The 20,408-nt window shown below is 36.1% G+C and overlaps 2 protein-coding genes across 7 annotated transcripts; one reads left to right on the top strand and one right to left on the bottom strand.

Annotated features, from left to right (window-relative positions):
* The first annotated feature begins 896 nt into the window (after positions 1-896).
* On the top strand, positions 897-4,569 carry LOC104109157 (psbP domain-containing protein 2, chloroplastic). The gene is made up of 3 exons (XM_009618377.4): positions 897-1,266; positions 1,943-2,098; positions 4,041-4,569. Exons 1-3 carry the CDS (start codon positions 922-924, stop codon positions 4,299-4,301), a joined length of 762 nt encoding a protein of 253 aa, XP_009616672.1. The 5' UTR covers positions 897-921; the 3' UTR covers positions 4,302-4,569.
* A 3,209-nt stretch (positions 4,570-7,778) lies between these two features.
* LOC104109165 (proteasome subunit beta type-3-A) lies at positions 7,779-19,347 on the bottom strand. 6 transcript variants are annotated; one of them, XR_011415275.1, is made up of 11 exons: positions 19,131-19,303; positions 17,360-17,445; positions 16,513-17,118; positions 16,188-16,409; positions 15,782-15,906; positions 13,062-13,243; positions 12,150-12,257; positions 10,217-10,306; positions 10,010-10,094; positions 8,968-9,062; positions 7,779-8,278 (listed from the first exon to the last, which is right to left on the bottom strand). XR_011415275.1 is itself a non-coding variant. In XM_033659461.2 (8 exons), exons 2-8 carry the CDS (start codon positions 15,830-15,832, stop codon positions 8,230-8,232), a joined length of 660 nt encoding a protein of 219 aa, XP_033515352.1. In that variant the 5' UTR covers positions 15,833-15,906; positions 16,188-16,320; the 3' UTR covers positions 8,018-8,229. The 6 variants fall into 6 exon arrangements, 3 of the variants coding, with proteins under 3 accessions (XP_033515352.1, XP_009616684.1, XP_009616695.1); XM_033659461.2 differs by lacking the exons at positions 16,513-17,118; positions 17,360-17,445; positions 19,131-19,303 and having other exon boundaries at positions 8,018-8,278; positions 16,188-16,320; XM_009618389.4 differs by lacking the exons at positions 15,782-15,906; positions 16,188-16,409; positions 16,513-17,118; positions 17,360-17,445; positions 19,131-19,303 and adding an exon at positions 13,386-13,579 and having other exon boundaries at positions 8,018-8,278.
* Positions 19,348-20,408: the final 1,061 nt, after the last annotated feature.

Raw genomic sequence — 20,408 nt, 5'->3', positions numbered from 1 at the left:
TACAATACTTTCTATATACTTTTTACGTAATTTTTACATATATATACTTTTTATATAATTTTTGAAAATAAATTTGTAGTACTTTTTATGGAATTTTTAAATATATAAATTTAATTTAAAAATTAAAAAATTGTAGTAAAATCACATTAAAAATTAGATATATTAACCGCATCCTTCATTCGGTTACACAAATTGAAATGGAGAGTAGTTTTTTAACCTTCTCTTTTTGTTAAAATCTTTTTTAAAAAAAAATCTTCTTTCTGTAAGTACTCCCTCCATTCAATTCATTTGTTCATTATATTAAAAATATATATTTATTTTTACTTATTCATTTTAGCAAATAAAAAAAATACAATCTTTTCTTATGTTATCTTTATTATTAACTATTCATTCCCAAATGATTCCAAAGACTTTTTGAAATGTTATCATATAAGTAAAATATATATTTTATTTATTTTTTCTTAAAGGGAGTGTAAAGTCACAAGTAACAAACATCATAATACTATTATAATAGTGCTGATTAGATCATCGAAGCTCATTTTGTTTCAACAGAATAATAATTCTACCACTCAAACATATTACTTTTTAAAAATATCTTTAAACATAAATTTTGTGATTCGTTAAGCTTAACAAAATAAACAAATCATTAATGTTTTAGATTACTTTTTACATAATTTTTAAATATTTACATATCACTTTAAAAAATTATAAGAATTCAAGCTTAAATTTATCCTTTCTTTTCTATCAAACTTTATAGTTCACCTTTTAATGGAAAGCGTTTTTTCTCCCAAAATAAGATGGCATTAATTCGAATTAATAAGGTATTAAGATGACACCAAAAGAGAATATCCTAATTTTAACTGCTTCTAAAGAATATAAGATGACACTTCCCTTCATTTTCGCCCAATTTATAAGGGAACAATGTCTACCTTAAGCTCAGTAACTCGCTCAATTGCGTACAATGGCTTCTTCCAAAACCTTATTATGACTATGCCCATTACTCCACCACAGATTATAAAGAGAAAGCGAAGTTTAACTGTATCATCACTCTCCATTCCTCACAATAATGAGACGAACAAATCCATGGCAGAAATGGTTCCAATTGTTTCAAACAGGCGAGTGCTTAATTTATCCATTTTGACGGTCTTATTGTGGGACCCTTTCTCAACCTTCTCTGTAGCCATTGGTGGTGAGGTGTTAGAGCTTGAAAGATACACTGATTCTACTGAAGGTTTCACTCTCCTCAGACCTTCTTCTTGGATTAAGGTCCGTCCCCCTTTCTTTGCCCCTATTTTTGAAACTTGCAGTTGTAAATATTACTTCTTCTTATGTCATCTTTGACTATGTGCGTTTTAGTTATTGCATAGTCTAATAGGTAAGATTAGCCTTGTCGGATTTGTTGTAGTCATAACAAAAATGTTATCAAGACCATTGTTGGACAATTCTTATTCTGGGCAGCCTGGTACTCTAGGCATCCCCGCATTCATGCAGGGTCTGGGGAAGGGTCGCACCCCGAGTCTTCCATAGTTCGAACCCGTGACCTATAGTTCACACAGAGACAATTCTTACTCTATCAAGTAGAAACACACACTCACATAGTGAACGGAAAGGAAATAGAAGTACTTTTAGAGTCAGCGGTGGAGCTAGAAATTGAATTAATATAAGGAGATTAAAAAAAATACTAGAATGTCATAGTTGAAATTTGAACTTGTGATCTAAAGCAACTTTTACACCCCTATAATAGAATTTTACCATATGTAGGATGTTACAATAGGTTATATATAACCAATTCTTTATTTTTTATATTTATCCTATTTGTACAGTATAATTTTTCAACAAAGGGATTTAATTGAACCTCCTTTCCTCTTATTAAGCTCCGCCATTAGAGTTATATCATATGAGGAGGTTTTGGAAATTAATTGTGCGATATTGGGTTCTTTAGGTTGATAAGGCTGGGGCAACTGTCCTGTTTCAGGATGCAAACAAGGGATCCAACAATGTAGGCGTTGTGGTTATCCCTGTAAAAATAGCAACCCTTAGCCAATTCGGGACTCCACAATTTGTGGCAGATAAGCTAATTCTGGCTGAAAAGCGCAAGGTCAGAATCCTTTTACTTTTGCAGTTCTTCTCTTTCTGTTTCTCTTTCTGTTTCTGTTTTGTTGCTGTTTTGTAATTCCATTTTACTAACAAGGGATTATTCAAGTAGCTTATATTGGTTTATAACAAAGTACGTGGGTAGAGCTCAAAAAGTAGGAATGTTGATGAGGTCGAAAGTCTAGTGGTTATTGCTCACATATTTTGTCCTGGTAATCTCCATTTCCTTGGCAGTGTCATTTTTTGTGGGCAAACTATTTGTATGTAGTAGAGTAGCTCTCCCTCTACTATATCGCAGTTGTGGGGGGGCCAACGTGTAATCCACTTGTGAATCTAAAGAAGGGTAAAGGAGGAGTCCAATCAGCAAGTGAGATTTTTAGATTTTGGGATTGAAAAGAAAGATGCATAAGTTAAGACTGTAGATCCTAGTGGAAAAGAATAATAAAAATATAAAATTATTTCAAATCACTGGAGAAGTAGAATTTGCAAAAAGATAACATGGGTTGAATGTTGCAATGTGTATTAATTCCCCATCCCTGATTTTTTTAAACTCTTTTTCATGAGTGTTGGACGCACTGACACTTGTCTTGGTGCATGCTGTTCGCGGATGATATAGTCTGATTGATGAGACGCAAGTTGGCGTTAACGAGAGACTGGAGGTATGGAGGCAGACCCTGGAGTCTAAAGGTTTCAAGTTGAGTAGGACCAAGACGGAATATTTGGAATGTAAGTTCAGCGACGTGTTGGGGGAAGCGGATGTGGAAGTGAGGCTTGACTCACAAGTCATCCCTAAGAGAGAGAGTTTCAAGTACCTAGGGTCTATTATCCAGGGAGATGGGGAGATCGACGGGGATGTCACACACCGTATCGGGGTGGGGTGGATGAAATTGAGGTTAGCGTCTGGAGTCCTGTGTGACAAGAATGTGCCACTGAAACTTAAAGGTAAGTTCTACAGAGCGGTGGTTAGACCGACTATGTTGTATGTGGCTGAGTGTTGGCCAGTCAAGATTTTACATACTCAGAAGATGAAAGTAGCAGAAATGAGAATGTTGAGATGGATGTGCGGGCACACTAGGATGGATAAAATTAGGAATAAGGATATTCGGGAGAGGGTGGGCGTGACTCCCGTGAATGACAAGATGCGGGAAGCGGGACGTAGATGGTTCAGGCACATGCGGAGGAGAAACCTAGATGCTCCGGTTAGGAGGTGTGAGCGGTTGGCTCTAGCAGGTACAAGAAGAGGTAGAGGGTGGCCTAAGAAGTATTGGGGCGAGGTGATCAGGCAGGACATGATGCGGTTTCAGATTTCCGAGGACATGACCCTTGATAGGAAGGTGTGGAGGTCGAGCATTAAGGTTATAGGTTAGGGGGTAGTCGAGCGTTTCTCTTCACTGCGCCGGCTAGTCTGATAGTGTTTTGTCCAGGACTGCTAGCGGTTTTTATTGTGTTTCACATTTTTTTTTCTATCTTTCACATTTTGGCCTTTCCATTTATTTGCTGTATTTTACGATACTATTTTTCTGATTTCTGTTGTTGTTACGGATCTATTGTCTCTGAGCCGAGGGTCTCCTGGAAACAGCCTCTCTATCCCTTCAGGTAGGGGTAAGGTCTGCGTCCACTCTACCCTCCCCTGACCCCACTAGTAGGATTCTACTGGGTTGTTGTTGTTGTTGTTTTCCATGAGTGTTGGAAAATTTGGTTGTTGTAAAGGGCAGCGCAGTGCACTAAGCTCCTGCTATGTATGAGATTTGGGGAAGGGCTGGACACATTGAGTCTTATGTACGCAACATTGGGTCTTATATATGCAACCTTACCTTGCATTGTTGCAAGAGGTTGTTTCCGTGGCTTGAACCCGTGCCTCCCGGCTACATGGAGCTTATACACAATTTTAGCTTTTGTGCCCAACAATATTGGCAACTAATAATACTATGTCATCTTACTCTTAGGAGAGTACAAAGGAGGCTGAGGTGATTGCAGTATCAGAAAGAACGGGAGAAGGAGGTCTTCAAGTGTATGAGTTTGAGTACAAGATTGATAGCACCAGAGGAGGGATGAAGAGGATATTGTCTGCTGCATTTGTGGCGTCTGGGAAGCTCTATCTGTTAAATATTGCACACTCTGATGGATTAGAAAGTCCTATCGACCCAGATAGAAGAAATACGTTGGAACAGATTCTTCATTCCTTTGATACTGCTCCGTCGACCTAAATACTCATAAGCTCATTGTTTTTCCCTCACTGGGCATCATTTTTCATGCCTTTTACTGGGATCAAAACCAAAGGTATTTTCCCAGTTTTTTTAATTTGAGTCCTGTGTTGTAATTCTCTGACTTAATAGTGGCATCACAACTTGTCGAAGTGGCATCACAACCTTGTCTCCAAGTCTTAGGTTTTTATTGAGCTAGAAGAGTATTCCAATCAATCAAGTACTCCGCAATCTGAAATATTTGGTGTTATCTACATAACTTCTGTATCCATTCTGTTCTATTCAGGTCCATTTCATTCTAATACTAAATATTTGTCTTTTAAGGCAAAGTAGGGGTTCTTTAAAACCATAAGTTCTCCAAATCTCACACTTATCCCTAATCTATAGATGACCGTCTTTGCCAACCAAATTGATATATACAAGCCAGCACAGATATACATTTGCAATATATGTACACATGAAAATCAGCTTGCAAAAGTCATTGGTATGTGTATTTTATCCAGATATATGCAGTTTTAGAATTACAAAGAACATTTTAACCCATCTCCCCCCTCATTACTGATTCCGTCGTTCCTTTCAGTTATTACTGCATTCAGATTCACTGATACTCTCCTGCTCACTGTTGAAGCAATCTCTCCAAAAAAATGCTTAGTTCTATGTTAAAATTTTTCTAGCAGCCCTTATACAGTTTGTTCCTTGTCATGTTATCGGTTCCGCAGAAACCTTTGTCACTTTTAATCAGCCACTATTGGCTGAGGCTTTACCAAATGGTGTCAACATGATAATGACATCCTGGGATGATGGAAAGTTAGCTAAATGAACTTTTTTTGTAATAGAGATTATTGGGCTTTCTTATGCGTCAGTAAGAACTTCCTATGGTCTCCGGAGGAGGTTGAGCCATCATTCTTAGTTCAGAAAGGAAGTTGGGAATATAGACCTTGGCACTAGTCTTGGATAGTAAGTCTCACATATTTGGTTCATTGGATCAGAGGCCTAGTTGTTGAAAATGTTATCGCATAGTTGGCATCCAAAGGTGTGGCCTAGTGGTCAATGAAATGAGTGCAAACCTACGAAATCAGGGTTCAAATCCCAGCTGAGTAAAAACAAAAAGGTGATTTCTTCCCATTTGCATAAATCTTGGTGAAGGAAATTATCCGGTACCTGTGATGGTGGCAAGTAGCAGGTACTCGATGAAAAGTCGAGTTACACGTAAGTTGGTCCAGGCATTACAGATATCCATCACTGTTGAGCTTGTGCCGAGTAAGAAAGGGATTAAGTCCATTCCCGGAGCTTTATTTCTTAAACTTCTTGTCTTCTCAGGGTGTTTTGTTTCGCTTAATCATATACAGGGTGAAGACATTTAGTTTGAGCTCCAATGTGGTGCAATTGTGGATATGAATATGCATCTGGTTGTAGACGATTTGGCACTAAAGCACTAAAACACATAGAAGCAAATGAATGTTCAACAGTCTTTGGTGAAGTTCTTTTAGCAGCTTTAGTTTATGTCGTTTTACTAATATAATCTGGTGGAAGATGGTATAAGTTAGGGCTATCAAATTTGGCCCAAGCCCAAATGACCGGTCCAACCGCCCCAAGGTTGTGTTTGGTTATTGACCCGCATATTTATTAAACTCAGCTCATCTTGACCCAATCCATCTCAACCCATTTAAAGTTGGGCTAATTTTTAACCTTAATTGATCTATGAGTAACTTTGCAAAAATATCTTAGAAATAATTCTTTTTTGTTTGATATATGACCATAACAAAAGAAAAAAAAATCTTATTTAATAATTATAAAGTTCATAAGAAAATAACACATACAGTCAGACCTCTCTATTACAATATCCCTGTATGACAACCATTCACTATAAAAACCAAGTTTTCCTTAGAACCGATTTTTTAAGATATATTTTACCTCTCTATAACAGTTTTTTTTACCTATAACAGCAACAACCATATCTATAGCAGAACGCTCTTTGTAAAATTATCCCTCTATAACAGCTATATAGAATCTTTAAGATTACTAATAATAATTCTAAAAATATGCACACAATCTTTTCCATTGAACAAAGTTTCTATCTTGCATAAGACATAAGATTTGAAGATCTGCACATGATATATTTTCCATTGGATATCTTTTTGCTGGAAATTTAGACACGAATCTTCGCCAATTCAAGCGTTGTATCAGTAGTAAGAGAATGAAATCTATGAAACAACTATAATTACAAAGTTTTTCTATCAATCTTGAAAGAATTTATTTTCCTAGTAGCTTTAAAATGTGTGCCTTATAGTTTAAATTTTTGTTCGTTTAGTTATGAATTAATTAATGTTGTATTAGCTTTCTTCAATATATACCTGGTGAAATATGCATATCTTCTGAGATTTTAAATTTGAAGAATTTTCTTATCTTTTATATGTAACATTAAAAAAAGAAAAATAATTAATTTTTGGATAAGTTTTATTTATAACGGCCAAAAAATATTTGAACGTCAAATGTTGTTATAGGTGTATAACAGTCATTCGCTATAAAAGCCAAAAGATATCGGAACAAACGATGTTATAGAGAGGTTTGACTGATTAAAGCTTCGTAAGAGTTGGGCGGGTTGGGTTATAACCCAAATTTTAGCCCATCTTGACCCAATCCATCTCAGTCCAAGTACCTTTTGGGTGGGTCATTTGACCCGCCTATTTATTGACTCGGCTCATTTTGACCCGTCCAAAATCGACTCAACTCGCCCATTTGACACCCCTAGTATAGCTTAACCTTCTGCAAAGCATTACTTTAAGGATAAATAGAAGTGCATGCCTTTTCCTTAAAGTGATGGTATTAGCATTGTTATTTCTTTACATGAAATGGGATACAAATGTTTAAGGACATATGGTTGTGAGTGGCGTGGATTTATAAGCAACTGTTAAAAGGTTTTTGTAATAAAAGTTGACTTTATTTCACACTTTTAATTGAATGGAGGGTGACATATTTATATAGTCTTCCCTTAATTTCTCAGCAACTAGGGATACAAATTCCTTCAATAATCATCGAAATATATACTCCACTCGAGCTCCATCAGTGCTTTAACAAAGATTCTCCTAACTGTTTTACAATCTTGATTTGAGATAATTTTCTGATGAATCTTTTAACAATCTAAATGACAATTAATCTCAATGTGTTTGGTTCTTCTGAAATACTGGATTAGAAGCAAGCAACATGAAGAGCAATTGGTTTTAACAACATAATTTGCAGTTCGAGTAGCAATCTTAAGACCAATATTTCAACACAGATTGTGCCATAGCTCTGTATTTGAGAGACCATGCTTTGTAACACAAATACCCCCAACAAAAACACGGTATCTAGAAGTTGATCTCCTCCGACTTAAAACTATATTTGTTTGTTCATAACGTCTTTCCAAAGTCTGCCATTTATTTAGTACTTGGTGAGAGATGATTTGATTTACCACACTGACCAACTATGTAATGTCAGGACTCAGGAACATCGCTGTAAGATTTTATTGGTGAAATTTTATCAGAAAAGGTCGACCAAAAAAATAAAAATAAAAATTAATTCCAACAGTAGGAAGGCAGAGTAAGTGCTCTATAGAGAACTAAATCTATCCTCGTCACACCATATTTGGTGGTCGAGTGGGACAGGATGTAGAAGGTTGACCATTTGGGTGGCGAATCCTCCCCACCGGCCCAACTGACACACGCTACGCCGGCACAATGTAAAGTAAATCCGTTAGAAAGCTCAAATAGCTAATTGTCAACTAACTAGAATGTTCACATTCATTAGTGACCAACCACTGAATATATAAATAACAATCCTGGAGAGAAGCGAATACGATAGTATCAAATCTGAAATGTGGAGTATTCATCAATGAAAGTGAAATGTCCTCCCAGTGAGTGCAATGTTGAACAAGTATAGCACCTACAAGTGTTTAGTCCATCCTTCCCTTCAAGATCTTCTCTGTCACTTCAGTTGGTGTACTGCAACCACACACAGATTGGACCAAATAAGATGGGAGTACCGAAAAAAGATTACTTGCTTCAACTAATATGATATCATGAAATATGCTCCCATTCCACCCCTAAGGACCAAATAACATAAAAGGAAAAAGGAAGGAAAACGAGAGAGATGCATAAAGAGAGCATGTTAAAGTTTAGTACTCTACTTGGAGCTGGGAAATGCGTCACATAAAGAGTTAATGACAACCAAAGTCCTCGATCTTTGGAAAAATAGAAGTGCAATAATAATCCCTTACAGCTCACGCTTTGGGGGAGAACTACAAAAGGTCATAACTATTGCCTCCAACCAACCATCCCTCCGCCAGAGCCCCTTCTCTCCACTATTGCTTAGGCTCCCAGCTCGTCATCTTCCAGAACCCAGTTCTCCCCGTTCCTGAGCCTCAAGTAAGAACCCATATCTCCAACATTTGAAGGGCGATCATTTCATCACTCCCACCCAGCCACCTCCCCATGCCCAATAATGTGTACCATACTTTAGGCTCATCTTTTTCTATTTCTGTTTTTAGGAGGGCATTTTCCCAAATATTACCTAATCCTCTAAACATGGATGATTATCATAGAGTAATTTTGTTTCGTACAGGGACTACGGTAGATATTACTAAGGAGAAATGATTAATAAAATGAGCATATGAAAGCAACTGAATACTTACACAACATAAACATGTCCTCCCCAACCACTTAAACAGTCACGGTCCACTGATGACAAAAGTGCCTGAGAGATGGTCTCAAACAATTCTTCTGGTTCCTGAAATGTTACCATGCAATAAAAAGCCTTAAAGCCAATAAAAATGAGAAATAAATGCATGACAAACACCAGAAGCATTGCAAGGAAGTACCAGATAGAAAAATTCTAAAGCATGTACATGTAATGTTGGATAGGAAGATCTGAACCTCGAGCGAACTTAAATACCTGCTCTAATAATTAACATGTACAAATTTAATCTTATTTATTAGTCAAAAATCATTTCAGTGACAACACACCAAGCTGGTGTCAGAAACTATTTTAAAACATGTGAGTGGCTCAACCACCATACTCTATCTGGCTATCTAATCATCTATACACACACTGTGTTCCTTCCTCTACAATCAAAAGAATATGTGATATGAAAATATCTTAAGAAACATCTTTGCACTACCACGGCTTAATCTCTTGCTCTCTATCCAAATAGACCAAAAAACGCATGGTGGTTTACTTTTTCATGCGGCTTTGTCCTACTAGTCAATTCTCTGTGTTTTCTAACAGGTGATATCTTTGCCGCCTCATCAGCATCATCAAAGTCAGATCAACTAAAAAAGTGCAAGATTCCACAACTGTGTTGTGAGCTGACAACATAAAACGATGTGATTTGTATCCTTATACCACTCATTACATAAAAACACCAATGCAGATCTAATAAAGCTGATTTTTCACCCATAAAGCAGCATCTTCTAGAAAGAGAAACCTGCTGGCAGTTTTACTAAATCAACACACAGAATGGTGACTACAAAGACTCCACGTTTTTTCTCTAAACGTGTCTACCAAATATACTAATCCTCAAATGCCAGCTGAAATAAGCATCGAATAAAAGCAGCACCTCAGCAACTCTAGGATGATTATCTCCATTAGGGAAGAAAAAATTGACATGTAATATATGTCAGTCAATCTAGAGATTATGTAATTATAAAAAAATAAAAGCAAGAGCGGTAACAAACCAGGTCAGGTTTGAACATGGCCTCACAGGCACCATATAGTGATTCAGATGCAGTGCCAGCAACAACAAAATCTTTTGCAAGCTCCCTGCACGACAAGAATAACATCCAAGTAACAATATTGTAAGCATTCAATGCATGGAGACCCCGGCAGAGTACAAAAGTCTCGATAATTTAAAACTTGATGCAGTAGGAAGAAACTCAACATACTTTGCTCCGATAGCATCCATTGTGCAAATAAAAGGTTTGTCATCGTCTCCTAATCCAGCAATTACAGGTTGGCAAAAGTATGGACCAAACCTAGATAAAAGCAAATGGATAATGCAGTTATTACAAGTTGAAGAAGCATCAATCATGGATGACCAGACAAACACCCCCGACTCGAATTTTGATAGGTTTTGTCCAACAAAACATCTATTTGGAGTGAACAATTGTTATCAAGCTTGTTAATTTCAAATTCTTGGCTCGGTGAATTTTTGAGCTAAAATATGAACGAGGAGATGTTCGACAAGGAAGTTCGAGAGCTCGGCTTGATTTTAATTTATCACTTAATATGGGTCATACCCGTAAATTCATTGTGTGGGATGTTTAACATGTCTGCATGAGGATTGCCAAGACATATTGACAAATTCTCGGGTTAGAATTTTATTATAGAATTCAGTTGGAAAAACTAATGGGAAGTAAGAACACATCATCTGATGTGTTTTTTACCGACATTAGAATTTGATCCTTCTTTTCTTCCAGGTACATCCTCCTATCTCGAGTAGCCTTTACATACGATTTAGGAAACATTTTCACGCTAAAGAGTACTTTCTGCTCTCGTCTGATTTGTTGCTAATCATTCTTCAATCTTCCCATATCTTCTCTCTTTTCATTAATCCAATAGATAATAGATCTCAGATCTAATCTATTAAATGGCAAATGATGCCTTACCCCACTCAAGAGCTGAAGTCAACTTAAAACTAAGATCCAATGGATTAATTGCAAACTTTTGCTCAAAACCAAGCATTAGTTCATGTCATATTTGAGCTTGACTTTCAAAGTTAGTACATACATTTGATTTAACCAAAACTTTATGGAGTTCAGCTTAATTTGTTTGGATTACTGCTAAAAGAAAGATTGGGGCTAACACAGATTTATAAGAATCAGAAAATAAATAACACTGTGCTGGGACCAAATATTTTCTTCATCTATCTACTCAAATCTAGAACTAAAAACCACAAGATACGAAGAACAGTACATAGGCATAGAGGAGAAAAATCTTTCACAGCTTTAAATGTGCTTCAATGACTTGCAACTTATTTCATCCCCCCCGCCCCCCAACATATATCAGGAAGTATTATATACACCAAGAGGTATAATGCCTCTACAACTAGGTTCCAGCGATATCTCGCAACTAAGCGGACAGATAGAATATACAACAGTAAGTGTACAATAGCACTTCACTGCTACTCAATTGTCCATAATGATGTCTTTGTAAACGAAACTAAGGATCAAGGTTAAATGATTTGCCAAGACTAGAACACATTGACCAATAAAGAAACAACAGAACCTTAAGATAGATATTTCTTCAGATGTTGTATTGGCAGGAATTAGTTACATTTAAAGTGGGGAATCCTCCAATAATCATGGGCAACCTGCAGCTCAAGCTCCGCATGGAAGGCAAAATGGGATCATCAGAAACCCTTAACCAAGGAGTTTCCAATAGGTATTTGGTGGAACATGAAACAAGTTAAAAAGCGAGCCCTTTTTCCCTTTTGCCAGCAACAGTTCGTTTTTAACTTTATCAAGGAATAAAATCCAGGAATCCTATAAAATTACGTGGCATATTGAAGTCCTTCACCAGAAATTTGGTGAAGCTGTTCTAATGTTTCTAAATATTTTGTTAAAGATATGATAGGCATATAAAGAAACTTCATATAAAATTATAAACATCTATAAAAATAAATATATTTATATGTTTGTTTGGTGCAGTATTTTCTTATTCAATACCAAACCAAATACATGTCAGTTTTTTTGAAGTCAGTTTTATACAGTTTTTAAATCTGATTTGGTCTTCTGGTTTTCCTTGAGCACCCATAACCGTGGGTAATCTTCAGGAAATAAACGTTAATGCCACAGAACATATAACTAGTTTACCAACCTTTTCTCATAAAGAATAGCAGATACAAGGCTGGCAAAAGTTTCAGGCTTCATATCCCTCTCTTCTCTAAGCTCATATAGCTTGTGACGGAAGACAAGCCTTTGATACCTAAAAAACCGTAATCAAAAACACAAATCAGTGTGCAAAATCCAAAGAAATCATGCTAATAAACAGATTTTGATGCACCCCCTCATCATCCCACAATCAACAAGAAAGCAGCACCAAATAAGAGAAAGATAAAAAAACAGTTCCACCCTTTATTTCGCACCCCCCACATCCCCAACCTGGATGAAGCATCTTAGTCAGTTATCACTAACTCCAAGCACCAGTCAATTTCCATGCTTAAAATTTCTACAGCAATATAATTTTCTATATTCTTTTTTGGATGACGGTGGTGTTTAGCCCAGCGGGAGACGCACATCACTATTGCACCAGGTACCTGCTACCTCCCACTAGCACAACTACCGGGTAACTCAGCCCACATTTTAAGCAGATTGAAAGAAACCACTTAGTGTTTTTTTGCCTCTGCAATATTTGAACCTAAGACTTCATGGTTCTCTTCACGCTTCATGACCACTAAGCTATTCCCTTAGGTGCAAAAAAAAGGGTTCCCTTTTATTGACAATGTGGTGTTTGGACAGCTTATGCGCACCTCGATTATTCAACCAGATACTCTCACCAAGTACATGTACGTGGTAACTCAACCGACTAGGTACCCGTTATCTCCCACCAAGTACAGGTACCAGGTAACTCTACCGACCAAGGCTTAGGCAGATGAGAAAGAAATACTTAATAGTTTTTCTTATGCTAGGATCTGAACTCTAAAAATGTTCAAAACGCCCAATCCAATAAGCAGGAAGGGGAAAATAGTAATAAAATAATACTAAATAGAAGAGAGGGATTGAAAATTACAGGGTTTGGGCATCAGTACCGAGGCCAGAAAGGCCAATAAAAAGCTTGTCATGTATTTTATAAATTCTTTGGAAATCAGTAGCAATCGTTTGCAGCTGTACACCAAGCCGCCGGTCACTGGCAATAGCGAAACAGTTTTTCCCAACCATAGCCACTAAAGCACTTCCATTGTACTCGAAGATCTGTTCATAAATTTACCAAATTTTCAGAAATAAGTATTATAAATTTTCATATTCGATGCATGAGAGCTAGGTTTACAACAGTTATTAAGCACAAAATTAAGCATTTGTGCACATCAGATGAAGAAGAAAAAGAAGAACTTACCGACATCGTAAACTGATTAGAAAATGATTCGATATTTTCCGGTATACTTTGCTGATGAAGAGATTGTTTTGGTGTCTTGGGGAACACTTTAATTGCAGGACCTTATATTGAATCTTTTTGCAATATTCAATATGGGGATTGCAATTTATTTTTTGGTTAATTAATTTTCTGGTTTTAGCATTACTTTTTAAAATCAAAATAGCCAATTATCAATGTAAGTTGTAATATTTATTTTGTAAATACAAAATTATCTGGAATATATTAACTATTTCTTTATTTTTCCATCGGTTGGAACTTGGAAGGGACAAAAGAAAAAATCTTGTTATTTCTTCAATAATTTCTGATCCCTAATGGACCTCTCAGTAGGATTCGAACCCAGATAAAGTTCTAACCATCTATCAGAGAAAAAAAGAACGAACGGATCTGGTAGGATTTCTAAGAAATTCGTCGATTTCTTCGAAATAGATGATTAATCATCTGCTTCTCACGTTTGAATAGCCGGGACGTTGAGAAATATTCAGAAAGACATTTCAAAAATCGACTTGATTCTATCTCTTTCGTTCCTTTTGAAGAAAGTAAGGATCCCAAAGAATCGATCTTTCTTTTCATTGTTGAATCTCTCTTTGATTAATCAATATGTGATATTTCGAATTCTCATTACTAATGAAATTCAAATGATCTCTGGATTGATCAGAAGATCCTCTCGGTTGGCTAGAATCCATTACTTGAACGAAACTAGATCTTGTGGAGTCATATTGAACATGGTGCAAATATAATAATCTATTAAGCTATTCTACGATTATTAAGTAATAAAATAAGTTGTGAAAGTTAATGTAATAATGATATCAATGAAATTGTGTCAATCTTTCAAGGATATCGCAGATAAGAGTATTACATAAACAGAAAAAGAAAGAAAAATTTCTTCTAGTTGATTACTTTTAACATTTAGCAAATCTAATCTATAACTTAATTATTTCCTCTATATATATGAATAATTATAGAAGCGAGTCCACCCTTAAGTAGCTCATGGTTTACAAGAAGCAACTTGTTATGATCAATATTGGTATATGGGTATGCGGGACATTATCTTTCAAGTAATTTCAATAAATTTTTATACTTTATTCTTGAATCGGAATATAAATTTTAAAGAATTAAACCTCAGCTACATAAGTAAAATGTCAAAATACCCCTCTTTCATTCAAGCTCATAGTGGTCAATGAAATGTGTTGAAAACTATAACGTCTCATGTTTAAAATTCTAAGGTAATTTCTTCATATCTGTCCAAGTCTTTATGGACAGAGTTACTCGGTACATGTGCTGTTGGGAAGTAGTAGGTAGTACCCTGTGAAAAGAATCAAGATACGCGCAAGTTGGCTCAATTTCTACGATTATCAAAGAAGAAAAAGAAAAACTATCAGATAAAAATACAAATCTTGCTCCTGGCCTCCTGCAAATTGCAATGCCTACTGCCTAATAGCAATACCTACTGCCTAATATCTACATCGTTTCCAAATACAACCAACCTTATGGTTGCATTTCACAGGACATTACTAGAAGCTGCTCCCCCCCCCCCCCCCCCCTTATTTTTTAAAATTTTTATTTTTTGATAACTGAGAAATTCACGAGGGGCAGCAATGCACGATTCAAACTCGGTGGATAATGAGCCTGGTCCTCTACCTTTCTCCACTTAAGTACCAAGCATTTGTGTGCGGCAAGGTTTGAACTCATGATATGCGTCTAACCCACACATCACACGCTGCATTCTTACCACTAGACCAAAGCCCTGTGAGTCAGCTTCCTTGCTTTATTCACCGGGTTACTTACCAACAGCCCTTGAATGCATTCATGAGGCCTCAAAATTTCATTTCGGTCAAATAGTACAAAAACGAGCAGGCCGTTATGCTCATTATTAAACTCCTAGGTTTTCAAACCTTTGTTTTGCACCAAGAAGAATTGTCTAACGAATCGTCTGATACTAGATGAAGAGGTACCCGAAAAGCAGGAATAGAGGCCCAGGCCTACCATTAGAAGAAACCTTGAAGAGATGAAATATAACTGAGGTATATCTATTGAAAAGCTCGGAGTTCAGATGCTTCAGGAATTGCTAGACGCAAGGCTTGCGCTATTGCTTAAAGGGCTCATAGGACTCTCTGCACCCCAACTTTTGGCTTTCACAAGGTTTATCTTATCTCTGACATCCAAAACATTCCCTGGAGTTTGAAGCATCATAGATTTAATCCCATTCGATACCATTTGAGAGCTACTAGAATCCTGCTTTGCTCTAAAAATGCCCCACAAATAGTGTTTGCCTTGGAATCCTGCCAACCAGTTTTCTCAAGCAACTTAATAGAAATTCCAGTGATGCAGTGTTTATCTAATATCAAATAAAAACTTACTCCAGTGAAGCAGGGGCAGTTCCGTGGAAGTGAAAACCAACAGCTCCGCATTTGTCACAACTGCTCGGAGAGCAAGTTGTTCGCCAATCATCTCCTCAACCAAATGATCAAAATACCCCACATGTCTGTACTGAGAAAATATATAATGACAACAAGCGAATATGATGGGAAAAAAAGGTCAGCCGGTGCACAAAGCATCCCACGTTTACGCAGGGTCCGGGAAAGGGCCGAACCCTAAGGGGGTATGATGTAGGAAGTCTACCCTAATACAAGCATTAGTGGCTGATTCCATGGCTCGAACGCGTAACCTATAGGTCACATGGAGACAACTTGACCGTTACTCCAAGGCTCCCCTTCAATCTAATGAAAAACAAAGTGTAAAATAGTGAAAATATAGAGTAATTACCTCGCATCCAAAGGAAAGAAATACATTGCAATGTTATCATCAGAGGGTTCTGATGTATTGAAACTCTTAGGCCATATATCAGATTTCGGAAGCATTTCCAGGCGAAGCAAAGGAGGAAATAATTTTGCTTCTTCAAAAACCTTTTGGCATGCTTTGACTGATAGGTGAGCTACAAGTCCGCCAAATTTTTCATATTTTTTGTTCCATATATTAAAACCACCCCTGCCAAAAAAATGCAAGAAAACAAGAAATTTCATTCACAATAAAACAGGTCCATACTGATAAATAATCTCCCAAGCGAATAATACGTGAAATATCTCCTGACCTCCAAATAGGATCATAAACAGGCTGTGCTTGTTCATGGACACCATGTATAAAATCTTTTGGCAGTTCGCCTTTCAAAGATTGAGAAGCGTCTCCATTTAGAGCAGTTCTATTTTCAGGTGTCGATCTCCTATCTCTTTTTGATTCCCTTCCATGACAATCATTAGACGAAAATATACTCCCCTTTTCAGTGATGACAGAACAATCACCCATTGCGTCGAGCTGAGTATTTGCCTCACGAGGTTGCTCGGAAATACAAGGTTGAAGTCTTTGCCCAACCATCTCGGCAGGTGAGCAATCAATCCCAGTTGGCAAGGGAGAAAGATCAGTTAATTGAGTTCGTTCAATGCAATCAGTTCTTGCTTGTAATTGCTCCGAAGAGCTAATTACTCGTGCTGTTACATCTTTCTTATCTATCACATAAGTAGGATCACATTTCTCCTTCTCGCTAATCTTCCTACCTTCGCTATCACCTCCTAAAAGACTATGCTCTACAAAATCAATCTCGGGACATTTCTCGATATGTTTCGGCACCTTCGCCTCACAATCATCACAAACCCAACATACATATTCATCAAATGTTTCCGGAATTTTATTGAGGCAGTATCTGAAGAGATAAAAGAAAACGGAGGATTAGAAAACCAGAGAAAGGCATCTGAAAGATTAACCTAAAATCTTTGTCAGTATTTAAAGACAACTAATGTATGTTCAAGCCATCATCAACTAATGCAAAACGGTAAACCAGAAATTTTCACACAAGAGAGAACAAAAACGCAAAAAACAAAAGCTAATAAGAGACAGTAAAATCATTGAACTTTAAGAAGACATTTAGTAGCATGTCAACTTACCGATGCACAGCAACTTCTAAACATTCTACACAGAAAACAAAGGCGTTAGAGAATCCTTTGTCACCACACTGTAGACATATTGTCGCCTGCAGAACATGGCGAAATAAGTATTAAAATACAGTTATATGCAAAGCAATATACAACTAGTGGGTAGCTTCCGCCTAACTAGAATTTCTTTCTTCGTTTGTATTGCATACTGTGCTTCTAGTTCGATATTGAGTAGGCTAAGTTCACCTTGCAGATAGTCTTTCTGAATGTTTTTAAAAGTGAAAAGCGCAAAAAAGCAACAAGGTCTATGGAGCTTAAAACAAAAAGTGAGAAGGGAAGCGCACACTTCTTTGAAGTAAAGCACACATTTCGAGAAAAAGTAATAAATGCCAAACATATATGAATTTTGCACTATAACAATCAAATTGCAATTAAAATACTAATTTCGATCTAATATACAATAATGACGATATTAATTCAATTCTTGAATGTTGATATTCAAAGAACCAACCAATTCTCATTTGGATCACTGTTTGAAACACAAACTTCTCTGAGGCGCATGGCTTTGCTCATGAAGCAAGAACCCCTAGCTTCACATCGTTGAAAGACAGCTTTTAATTAGCACCGTTCTTTCTTTCTTGCCATTGCTGGTTAAGGTGAATGCAAGTAGAGTTTTGGACACGTGGATTCACTAGTAAGTTAATCCAGCCAAACTTTGCGCTATGCTTGGCTTTTATGCAATTACAACCAGGTTAATGATTGTTCTTAATGTACATAAGACCTATTAACACATTGAAACAATTCATACACAATTAAACCACATCTATGCACGAAAATTCCTATTTTATCCAAACAATTTCACAATCCACAAACTATAACAAGCAAAGAAATTACACTGAGCAAATAGGGCTAAAATAAATTTTTTTAGTATATACAATTTGTTAAATCCCCTTGACACAAGGGAAAATTCTAGTGTAGTGGTAAAAAGGGTTTAAAAGTTGTTTTATATCACAAGTTCAACTCCCAACTATGACATTCTAGTACTTTTTTTTTAATCCCCTCATGTAAATTTCTTGCTCCGCCTTTGTTTAATCAGCATATCGCGAAACAACAAATCACAAGTAAAAAGTTCTTTCATAACTGTCAATGAAGAGAACACACATTTTCCTTCTCTGTGATGAACCTGGTGGTATAAAACTAAATAAATTCCTGAAAGCCCAAAATTGGTGATAATTAAATATACACATCATACTCCTGATTTTATTTGCAAGAGCTCGAATACGCCACTGATGCTCGTGTTGGGTAGACTGCCTACATTACACCCCTTTGGAGTGGGGCCCGTCCACGGACTAGGATTTTGAAATAGTTAATTTAGAGTTGACTCTGAACTCTTAGGTTTCGTTTGGTACGAGGAATAAGGGATAATTAATCCCGGGATTAAATTTGATATGAATTTATCCCAATTTTGTTGAGATAAAATTGCAGTATAACTAATTCAGTATCCCGAGATTGTAGTGTTATTTCTATCCGTGGGGAGGGTGGAATAACAATCGCGGGATAACTAATTCTGGGATAACTTGTTTCCCAACCAAGTAATCTCTTAATATTAGTTCTATCAAAATTTAGAGTATTAACCGAAGTAATTACAATGCTTTCGTGAATCGAGCTGCCCTTTTAATACTCAGGACTTAGCAACTAAAAATCCTACATTGAGAACAAAATGAAACAAAGAGAAACTAATACTGAAGAGAACAAGAAAACTGTACAAACACTTAAAGCATACCATGGTTGGAAGAAATTTAAGGACCCAGAAATAAATGCACATAGACAATGGAAATATGCGAAGGAAAAGCTCATGTAATAAGAATTGAGGAAGATTCTGAACACAACAACTGCGTTTGTGTTACTTATTTCGTCAACTCAACTCGCAACTGTATGTTTATTAGCTGGTACTTGTAAGTACCATACCATTGGAATTAACGGGTTACAAATGGGTGAGTTGGGTCAAACTTTGGCGGGTCAAAATAATTATATATATAGACCTATAGTAGTGGAAAGTGCATATACAGTCATTTTCAGGGATGTTATTTAGAGATTAGCCAATATATATTTTGTCATGAATTTTAAACTAAAAATCATAACTTCAGAATATTTTTGTCCTGAAAACTGAAAAACTAAAATTCAGAACGCTGACTAATTCCTAAATAACAGCATATCGTGTCGACCCTACAGTAACATCACTTAATAATATGATCATTTGAATATGGGATTATAAAACGGAAGTTAAATAATGAGGACAAGGCTTTAATTTATACTAGGGTGTACTTCATCTCAATTTAGTTTTTTTCTTCTATTTTTATTTGGAAAAGGAAAAACAAGATTGTGAAGATAAAGGAGATAGAACGTACTCCCTTTGGTTCAATTCATGTAACTTATTCTTAAATTTGAATTTTTTTTTGCAAACTTTCATTTTACCAGTAAAGAGAAACTTTTTAGCTGCGCAAATGTTATGCATCTTTAAAATCACAAGATTCAAAACTCTTATAGACATAATTGTTATGACATGTTTAAGATCATAAACTTCAAAAATCTTTCTTTCTTAAATTTTGTGCTGAGTCGAATAAGTTCATATAATTTATAAGGAGGAAGTATGATTTAAAAATATTTTTTTTACGAGGAGAGAAACCCTCGCAAATAATGTTTTCGAGAAGTCTCAAAAAATATTCTTTTGACCATATATGCCCTAACTCAAAAACTGAAATTTCTGACTTAATTAAAGAAAACAATTTCTAGAATTGACAATTGAACTTAATTAAAACAATATTATTTGAGAAAATAAACAAATCGAAAGTTAAAAAGAAACTTAAATTATCACATGGGAGCCCGACTAAACGCTATCAAATACTAATTGTGGATTCTAACATTGTAGTTGTGTAGCAATAAATCTTCGCGTCGAGTAAATAAATAATCAAGACTAAAAAATTACGTAACAAATGTAATATTTGATCCAATAAATAATTAGTGTTAAAATCTCTATGTATTTCTTTGATTCTTCAAGAAC

Source organism: Nicotiana tomentosiformis, chromosome 4 (assembly GCF_000390325.3).
Source record: "Nicotiana tomentosiformis chromosome 4, ASM39032v3, whole genome shotgun sequence".
NCBI classification, from domain to species: domain Eukaryota; kingdom Viridiplantae; phylum Streptophyta; class Magnoliopsida; order Solanales; family Solanaceae; genus Nicotiana; species Nicotiana tomentosiformis.
Note: the sequence above shows the minus strand (reverse complement) of the source record. Positions and strands in the feature narration are given on the sequence as shown.

Coding starts and splice junctions, on each gene's coding strand:
- LOC104109165 (XM_009618400.4), bottom strand. CDS start 19,172: ATGTGCATTTATTTCTGGGTCCTTAAATTTCTTCCAACCATG. Junction 17,119..17,359: donor TTAGAAGTTGCTGTGCATCG/GTAAGTTGACAT, acceptor TTATCTCTTCAG/ATACTGCCTCAATAAAATTC. Junction 16,410..16,512: donor GTTTATGATCCTATTTGGAG/GTCAGGAGATAT, acceptor TTTTTTTGGCAG/GGGTGGTTTTAATATATGGA.
- LOC104109157 (XM_009618377.4), top strand. CDS start 922: ATGTCTACCTTAAGCTCAGTAACTCGCTCAATTGCGTACAATGGCTTC. Junction 1,267..1,942: donor GACCTTCTTCTTGGATTAAG/GTCCGTCCCCCT, acceptor TGGGTTCTTTAG/GTTGATAAGGCTGGGGCAAC. Junction 2,099..4,040: donor TTCTGGCTGAAAAGCGCAAG/GTCAGAATCCTT, acceptor TCTTACTCTTAG/GAGAGTACAAAGGAGGCTGA.